This window comes from Astyanax mexicanus, chromosome 10 (assembly GCF_023375975.1).
Source record: "Astyanax mexicanus isolate ESR-SI-001 chromosome 10, AstMex3_surface, whole genome shotgun sequence".
Taxonomy (NCBI): Eukaryota; Metazoa; Chordata; class Actinopteri; order Characiformes; family Acestrorhamphidae; genus Astyanax; species Astyanax mexicanus.
The window spans coordinates 7232815-7242960 of record NC_064417.1 but is presented as its reverse complement, the minus strand read 5'-3'; the positions used below and the strand labels follow the sequence as shown (position 1 = coordinate 7242960).

At 35.3% G+C, this 10146-nt stretch overlaps 1 protein-coding gene across 1 annotated transcript; it reads left to right on the top strand.

Annotated features, from left to right (window-relative positions):
• Positions 1-1370: 1370 nt before the first annotated feature.
• Positions 1371-9159, top strand: ccdc113 (coiled-coil domain containing 113). Its single transcript, XM_015602397.3, has 7 exons — positions 1371-1515; positions 2407-2515; positions 2657-2809; positions 4422-4658; positions 5798-5905; positions 7389-7544; positions 8851-9159. The coding sequence occupies exons 1-7, from the start codon at positions 1424-1426 to the stop codon at positions 8923-8925; spliced, it is 930 nt and encodes a 309-aa protein (XP_015457883.3). The 5' UTR covers positions 1371-1423; the 3' UTR covers positions 8926-9159.
• Positions 9160-10146: the final 987 nt, after the last annotated feature.

The window sequence follows — 10146 nt, the reverse complement described above, 5'->3', positions numbered from 1 at the left end:
TGAGACCACTTAAAATAATGAGTTTCTTTGATTTAACCAAATTGAAAACCTCTGGAATATAATGATAAGATGAAGACAGATGATCACAAGACATTAAACTAAGCTAAACTGCTTGATTTTTTTGCACCAGTAGTGGCATATAGTTATCCAAAAGCAGTGTGTAAGACTGATGGAGGAGAACATGCCAAGATGCATGAAAGCTGTGATTAAAAAACAGGGTTATTTCACCAAATATTGATTTCTGAACTTTTAAAACCTTATGAATATGAAACTGTTTTCTTCGCATTATTTGAGCTCTGAAAGCAATTTTTAATTTTCTGCAAATAAATGCTCTAAATGACAATAAAACTTGAAAAAATTAATTAGTTGATTATTTTAGGAAAGTGTCGATATAATGAGGACTACGAAATAAGCTGTATTGTGGTTTTGCTCTCAATGATTTAAAGTGTTTTAATAACTCTTGTGCAGTGTATTTTTAAATCATTAAATACAATAATTCAATCAATCAATTAATGTATCCTTCCATCCATTCATAAGGGAACAGTGTTTGTTCATTTGAAAGAATAGTATGTATTTTAGTGCTGTGCAGTATGCATTTTTTAATTATTAAATCCATCCATCCATAAATTCTTAATGTTAAGTTTGGAGAAGTTACCTTTGTTAAATCAAGGGAAGGATTTAGGTTTTTTTGCTTTGTCCATAACATACTACACCAAATTCTACTGTTACATTTTATTTTACTTACCATCTAAGGCATGGTGTTTTCTGCTACTTACACAATCCCTTAAACTTTTTATGTTATTTTTAAAAATCTAAATCTCTCAAGACAAGCCTCCAAAAAATAAGGGTAAGGATTTGGTCTAACATTCTACCTGAAGGTGGAGTAATCTTTTCAGCAACCAAATTAGCCATTATGCCAGTAATAGATAAAATGTTATAAATGTTATAAATAATGTTATAACATGTTTAGATTTAAATACCTTTTTTGTTTTCATTTACTTATTTAAGACGTGTTTTTCGTTTCTTACCTCAGAAAACATTATGCAGCCAGACCTCATTTTAAGCAGTGTTTTTTTTTTCTCTGAAATAAAATAAAATTCATGTTATACAGGCTTAATAATATGGATTATTAATTGATTACTTTGTCATTAACATCTGTTATTCGTTGTTATTTATTTGTTTTTGTAGTAAAGATAGTTGTTTATTAGTTTAAAATGAATGACTCTTAACAACAGTAGAGGTGGCTAACCCAGGTCCTGAAATTAAAAACCCATCCCAGGGTTTGAGATGCAGCAGAGCCGCCCAGGTTGTTGGTACAAAACCTTGGGATGGAGTTTTACTTTCTGGACCTGGGTTAGCCACCTCTAACAGTTTATAATGCTCATTCAGCCTTTAAGCTCCGCTGTCCTCCTTGGCGACAGCCATGTTTACCATAGCAACCATGAAGGACCCGGAGAAAGGCAGCTTTACTGAAGTAGATATGAAACTAACGCGTGAACAGCTGGAAGACTTGAGGTAAAACATAGAAAACGTTTATTAATAATGTAACTTAGCATGTTCAGAGAACAGTGGTTAATAGGAAATACGCTCCTGTTTAAAATAAACCTGTATTATTTTAGTGTGCAGTTAGCTCGCTAGCTAACTTGGCTAATTTAACCACATAGCATTACAGTGCTGCTACACTAAGCTAACTAGCTAACACTGTGTGAATACAATTTAATAATTATTTTTTAAATAAAAAAATAATATTACACATATAAATGAATCAATCAACCTTTATTTTGACTTAATTTTGATTTAAAATTAAAATAAGTTTTAAAATAACAGTAAATAAAAGATAAAAAAAAATGCCTCTTAAACAATCTTGTACGTCGGAGGATCTAGTGATGCTTTTAGTAGGAAAATGCACACAGAATATAACGTATAGGGTTCTACACATATTTATTTACCACAGAGTGTAATAAAGACAAGTTTTTGAAAAGCCCATTCAGAAATTTAGCTTAGAACGGAACCCCAAATATGGGCATACGAGAACTACAGAATGATGCAGGACTGCAGTGGTCTATTGGGGGAGTTCTAGTGAGTAAGAGAGTTATTTGGCTTAGATATAATTGGGGTTTCATTATTATTCGTTTTTTTACATCTCTTATATATCTTTCTAATTATTTAAAACCTGTATTTGCAGCACAAAAAAACATAATGGCCAAAACAAAGTGGGTGTCAGATATGGTAATAAAATTATAGAAACAACTTTTAACTCCAATGGTTTGATCCTGACTTTCTTAAGCCTGGAAGTTAGCAGATTAAAGATCTGCTAGAGCAGAAGATGGTCCACCATGTTCTGTTGTTTATGTATCTTCACTTTCAGCTAATAACCTGCAATTGATGTGAATTTCTATCATGCAGGCGTTTCAATGCAGCCTTACAGGCTGAGAATGAGATGTTTGAGCACCAAGCCCTGGTTTCTCAGGCTGTGCCAGAACATTTGGGTTCTGTTGCATCAATGGCACATGGGGTGAGTGAATATGTTTCATGTCTTCCATCACTTGACTGTTGGCAATGATATTTGGCATAGGGTTGATAATTTAAACACTATTTCCAAGCTTTCAAAAAGTTCTTTACAGTATCATGATCTTTACCATATATTATTTACCAGCATCCCGGGCGCAGGAGGCAATCTAAAGTTCTGAGGCCATCTCAGAAGGAATCATCACAGCTGCTGGGGCTGGAGCAGAAGGTTTTCATTGCTCAGAGGGAGATGGAGGAGCTGAGGAATGACCTGGAGAAGCTAAGACAAAGTTCAGACAAGGTTATATTACTTTTTAATTAAACTGACTAAAGATTTCTTCACATTTTTTCTCCTAAGAGAGACAGATGTATAACAAAGTAGAACTACTTTACTATTGTACTTAGGTATTTTACTGAACTATACATTTTTTCTCCTACTTCCACTTTTATTTCACTACGTATTTTCCATGAGTTTAGTACTTTTTATTTAGATAATTGTTTTACGTGTTGCATCAGTACTTGTAACCAGAGGTGTTGCCAATCTTTTTAGGGGCTTGGGAACCTGCAAATGACAATCTACGTTCTTTCAGCTGAGCAAGCACACAACATTAAACAGCGTTCTTTATTTATATGTTCTGTCCCACTCCTGAAACATCCTGTGTGTGTCTCTGTGCTTGTGTGTGTGTGTGTGTATGGGCTTACGTGTGCTTGTGGCCAACCAGTCAGCCAGTCAGTCATGAATATTGGGTTAGTTTTTTACCAAAATAAAGGTCCATATTCAGGTTCTTGTGAAAGAATAAGGTAAAAAATGTAAAAATAAATGGTAAATAAAGTTCAAATAAATAATTTTCTGGTTCAGTGTGAGCAGATGCCCGGTAAAATCCATACTGAGTTTTGAGTAGGTTTCCACTTTTAGCTATTTAAATTAGACAAGATAACGAAGCTTCAGGAAGTATTTTGATAGAATTTTTTTTAATTGTTATTAGTATAAGAAGTTTGCAACAATCAAACCTACAGTAGATTAAGTAAAAGCATGCACCTGTATTGCTGCATCTGCAAAGAGCCACTAAACCCTAAACTATATATTTTTTTATTAATATCTGAATGTGTTCCTTTAAAGTAACAAAACATACCAATCCTGCTTAAAATGTTTGCAAACATTTCCTAACCATTAATAAAATGCTTTTATTGTGGTACTTTCCACCTCTACAGCACCCTCACAGGTTCAACTGTTTTCAACTATAGTTGAGGATGTTGTGTCCGTGTACTTTTGTATGTAAACACAATACAAGGTGCAAATCAGTTAATCAACTGATGTCCAACCATCTGGGTCTCACCGCTATAAAAGGCACACTGCTGCTGCTGCAGCTCAGCCAATCAGCTCTTCGTCCTGCCCTGCCTCTAAACCCATACATCACCCAGTGCCCCTCCCATTTTTTAGCCTTTTTAAATCTGAGCTGAGGGTGGAGTCAGCAAAAATCAGGGGGTTTAGTGCCCCTTTAAAGGAAAGCAAAGGGTTGAGTCAAGACCGAAAACAGATCTATTTAGAAATTTAATTTAGAAAGCTGAAATACTCTGTGTTTGTTTTGGTGCAGAATTTTTTCTTTTAAAAGGCGGCCCGTTAGAGACCCCTCTGGTGAGATTCTGTAAATGCACTGCGCATATGGAGGAGAACTTTGAATGCTGGCTAATTCAAATAAATTGCTGTGAACTAGTCCTTTTTTTCTTTCATTTTATTCATTTATTAAATACTGTCAAAATGTAGGGAACTTATACATACAACAAACCTAATATATATAATATATATATAATTTATATATCATATATATAATTGTATATATATATATATATATATATATATATATATATATATATAAATCATACGATTAAATCTGTTGCTCTCTGCTTCACAGGAGACTCCCGCAAAGAGGCTGTGTCAGAAAAACACGGCTCGTCACACACAGAAGCGTAAGCTAAAACTAAAAATGAGGCAGAAAGAGGAGGTGGAAAAAACTTTTCACAAGGTGGATCTCCAGAAGCTGAAGATCGAGAAGAGACAGTATATTGAGCAAATTGACAAACTTAGCCAGGACCTGCAGCAACTCAGTGTGCAAGGTGGAAACATGCTGAAGGTCTTCAATCAAAACAGGGTACAGATTTCTGCCAAGAATACTTTTTTATATCTTTTCTTTATGAAAAATTATTTTACATATTTTTTCTCCAAATATACAGAACTTTGCAGAGGTTTGGAGACAAAATCGCATATTTTGAAATATTTCTCTTAACAATATGTTGTTTTAAAATCTGTGTTTTTATAGTGATCACATTAGATCACAAAGAGCTTGGTTCCGGATTTCTCTTGGATGCCCTCAGCTAGAACATATATGTGTTAAATTCCGTCACCAGCGGATATTATTATTCTATTCTAATATTCTAATATTAATGTTAGAAGTAAAGCAGAGGTAACCAATCTTATCCACAAAGGGCTGGTGTGACTACAGGTTTTTAATTCTAAACAACCTGATTCAATGTTTTATTAGTTGATCAGTCCTCAAACAACAATGATCATGTGCTTCTGCTTGGCTTAGATAAAACCTGCAGCCACACTGGCTCTCTGCAGGTAAGATTGGATGTTCCTGGTGTAGACAGTGAAGCATGTGTAATGGTTTTATAAAAATATGATTTAAGTTATGCATTATTATTCTGTTCTAGAGAGGTCTCATGCAGCTTAACCAAAGTTCCATACTGCAGTGGCAGTGCAACAGATCAGAGTGGAAACAACAAAGATGCCGATTTCCCTGTTACCCTCAGTATACCATTAATACAATTTTTAAGCTGCTCTCTAAACTGCTTGTCACTGTGATTCGAGGATCTCTGGTCTAAATGCCAGATCATGATGCTTTCCATTATCAATTTCTCTCCACATCACTCCTAATGTGATGATGGTCGGCACAGGTGTCTGTTAGCTGTTTTATGAAAGCTGGAGGTCCAGAACTTTCCGGCACTCAGTGATGTTGCTTTAGCAGACATTTGAAAATAGGAGCTGGCTGACTTCACATGTTGGAGGAAGCATGTGTTAGTTTTCACTCTTCTGGTGTTGGGGGCTTTGCTAATGATATGAATAAGGATTTGGTAACAGGTCTTCAAAATTGGGGCAAAAATGGGGTAAAAATAAAAAAATATATATAAATCAGAGTCACCGTTTACCACTTCTCCTTACTGTTTTCTCTTCACTCTTACGATGTTTAGTCAGTCAGTGTTTGATATCTTATATTCTTCGGTCTTGTAGACAAAGCTTCAGAGCTTGACTCTTGAGTCAGAGTCGCTGAGCAGTGACATAGCCTCGCGTGAAGGCATGCTCATGAAGCTTGAGGAACAAACTCAGCAGGTGGAGAAGGTTAGCATGCTTTATATTCATCCAACATCAACACGTTTGCATTGGTTGTAGTATTTTGTTGTAGAATTTTAGCATCACCTAAATACCTGGAGTTCAGTACAATTAAAGAAATCAGCCAAATTAATTTAGGATGATATTTGGTGGTTTGTTTGATGTAAATATACAAACTAGCTTTTTTTTTTTTTTTTTTTAGATTTTTACTAACTTTTTGTAACAGTGCTACGCTCGCTAATCCTGATTATATACTAGTGCTATTCTAGTCACACATAGTAACCTCAGCAGTGCTATTCTAATAATAAATGTACTTAAGCAGTGCAATTTCATAAATTGTCATAAATTACCCCAGCAGTGCTCCTCAGTAAAACACACAAGTTCTAAATTTAGCTCAGCTAACCCTCGGCAGCTCGTGCTTTTAAGCGGGAAATAGCCAGTTTATGAAGAGGTTGTGAACTCCTACAAAGCGTGAGATAAGTGATGCCTAACACTTTATTTCATTTAGTTTATGGGAGAAGAGCTAAAAAAAAAAAAAAATGCTGTTTGATGGCTGTTGTCCAGCTCTTTCTCTGCTCCTACAGACCTCTGCAGCTATGTGCTCATTTTGTAATTGCTGCCATGGTGTTTATGCCATGCCCTTATATTTGGTGTTCCGTGTCTTATCTAAATTTCTTAAAGGGCAGAAGGAATTGGCTTTTCAAAAAAAATACCTCTGCCACTTTCTGTGGTAAATAAATATGTTTAAAATTCTATAGGTTTTATTTTTTGCAAATTTTTCTCCTGAACATCACTGGATCCTCTAAATTACGATATTGTTTTAAAGTCACATGAACTACATGAAGGTTAACACTACTGTGCACAGAATCGACATGACATGACAGCAACACGGTACGCTAACAGGCTAGCCGTGGAATTAAACCAGCCGTTGAGCTCTGGTTGTATCATTTTTTGGATTATTCTTCTTCCTCTGAGATGATCATTAAGTATTTTAAGAGAAATTTACTTTCAGACTGGTCGTGTTGAGCAGTTTAGTCTGTGTTAGAGCTTGTTAAAGGCAGATATAAAGTGAAAGAGAACGTTAGCTGCTCAGTGGTTCACAGTTCTGGTTCTGGAGTAGCACTTCCGCATGGGATCTACTGTTTAAACTAATTACAGCCCCATGGTACATCTAATGAACTAACTGACAAGCCTTTGCTGAGGTGAGCTGGCTGTGTTACAGCAGGAAACACTAAAACAAGCAGGATGCTTTTTGAAAGACCATTCATTCTGCACATAGAAAAAATCAGAATAGATACGGAATACCAAATATGGGCATACCGAGTACTACAGAAGGATGCATGACTTCAGTGGTCTATGTGCAGTGTGGGGTTGAAGGGGTATTGTGAGCCCATTTCAGTTTTTTTTTTTTTTTTTTTTTTTTAATAAGTAACATTTTTTCTTTTCCTACATTTCTTTCCAAAGTTTGTTGTTAAAGCCTCTCTCTCAACAGGAGCATGCTAAAGCCGAGTCTAAGAACAAGAAACTGAGAACACGGCTGTCCGATTTCCACGTGCCAGATGTGCTCAGCTACGTTGAGGTCAATGCTTTACACACCAAGCTGGAACAGGACAACAGGTTTTGCGAACGCAAGGTGGCAATCGCAGAGGTGGGTAAAGAAAAGCTTCAGCAGAAACAAATCATCAAAAATTATAAATAGATAACTTACTTGTTGGTATCAAATCTGTATAATACAAAATATATTTTGGTATTTAAAGCTCCTGGAGTGTAATTTACATTTACCCAACTACAATGAATACAAATCATGCTCTGGGAGCAGCATCATGGACAGCTGTACACATGCATTTGTTGACAAGCTGAGCATATGGTCTGATACGGTCGAGTACAATTGCAGGATTGTACATTAATGCGACTTGGAAAAGACAGTGTTACACAGTCTTAGCAAGATGCTTCTCGGAGCTCCAGCAATTTTTTTTCACCAGTAGCAGCATTCCGGTCCAGAATGGTAATTTACAGAAATGTCATTCTCTCTATTAGTCAGTGTACCATTACCATGATTCTAAAGCTGCTATTTTAAAGGGGAGATCCAGTGAAAATGGGATATATATGAAAGTATAAAAGAAGCAACAGGAATGCATGGAATTCATGCATTTCCCTGAAATTCATTTTGTAATCTGTTTCCCTACTCTACCCATATGTTTGTGCTCATCACTTAAAATTTGAAATGAGTTTTTAATAAAACTACCTGTGCACTTCCAAAATGTCAAGGCCAAGAATTCTAACAACAAAGTGTATAGATACTATGAGCTTGTTAATAGTGTAAAAATAGTGATTTCTTAGAATGGGCAACATTATGCCCCTATTGTTAGGATTTTATACAGTAAGCCTGTTGGGAGCACTTGATAAAAGTGCTGTATTTTGAAATGCTGGGGGCAAGTGGAGGTGGGCCATTCAACAAAAGTTTGATCTCACACAGTATTTCTCCTTTAAGATGCAATCTCTAGGTGCTTTTAAGGCACAGTATTATAAATAACCTTTATTACTTTATTACTATGGTATAAAGTATGGTAATGAAATAGTAATAATGTGGTGTAAACATTGCATAAACTTGATCTCAGAACTTAAATTACAGATTTTAAAACATTTAAAGATTATTTGTAATTAATAGTATGTTATGTTTTTTTATTTACAATTTAAGGATGCTATGTGAAAGGGCTTTTAGTCTAGGGCAGTGCTCACCAATTCTGCTTCTGGAAATCTACCTTTCTGCAGGACTTAGCATCACCCCTAATCAACTACACCTGATCTAATTACTGGCCAAGTGCTTAATTGGCTAAATGAGTTAATGTAAAACCTGCAAGAAAGCAGATTTCTGGTTGGTTACAATTGTAAGATTTCCCATTGTTTTGTATTTGCCATTAAATCACTTATCTTTCTGTAAACAAAAATTGCAGATGGGATTGAAGACTCTCACCAAAGCATGGAACAAGCATCGAGCTACAGCTGAGGCGGCACTGCCACCCATATAAACATCTACCGTAATGAAGCTTCTGTTACCTGCTCAATTGCAATGCTAAAGAAGCCTTCATGTGATTGGTTCTATTGTAGAATAGCCGAAACACAGGGTTCACCTGTTCGGTGTGTTCAGATTCTGATTATAAGTATTTAAATCATTATGCCACAAAATGTGTTTTGTCACTTACGTATTGCATTATTACTTCACCTCTTCCTGCATATTAGCTAATAAACTCTTAGCGGTCTTGTGTGTGTGTATAAGGTTTCACATTTCTCAGCATCATAACTACAAACTTGCACTGTAGTTACATATTAATTACTGGATACTGAACATCAAAATGATTAAAAATCCCATACGCTCAAAAATAAAGGTGCTGCAAAAAAGTTATTAGAAGAACTACTTTCACTACTTTTTACATCAACTTCATACTTTATCATGCAACTATTTGTACTGTCTACTTCTTACATTTTAAAAATAGCATTGTTACTCTTTTTGTTACTGTTTTTGAACATTTTGAACTGAATTACTGATTTTTTTTAGATGCTCCTGTATATGCAGCTGAAACCATGCAGTCTAGTGCATCCCAGTTTTCAACATTAATATTTTAATATAACATTATAGTGATCAAGGCTCTTAGAAAAATTAGTTTTGAGCAGGGAGGGGGGTTGTGCACTATAGTACCCTGTGGCACGGCCTGATCTTTTGTTCTTGATGGCATTTTCCCCATTACATTACTTTTTCTTTTATACTTTAAATAGTTTTGAAAGCAGTACTTTTACACTTTTCCTTGAATAAAAAGCTTGAGTTGATACTTCAACAGCATTTCAAAACCCTATTATCAATACTTAAGACACATTTGCTTATAGCCCCAAACCAGAAAAATATGGAACAGTATGGATGAAACAAAATGCAGTTTCCCTCATGTTTACTTTGATTTTGATCCATTGCATACCTTATAAAAACATGATATTTTATGTTTTGTTTGGGTAAAATTTATTTCTTTTGTCATTATAAATTTGTTACTACAGTCCTGACCACTAATTGAGAGGAATTATAGTACCTAAAAGGCATCACCACACAAGCCTATGCTGAACACTGCTCTTCTTAGATCCCTCAGACAGCACTGCATTAAGATCCACATTAAACAATAGCTGATTTAACCACATAGGCATGAGACTTAAACTGTAATTGTATTTTTAGGTTCTTTTAAAACTAAATAAAAACTAATTAAAGG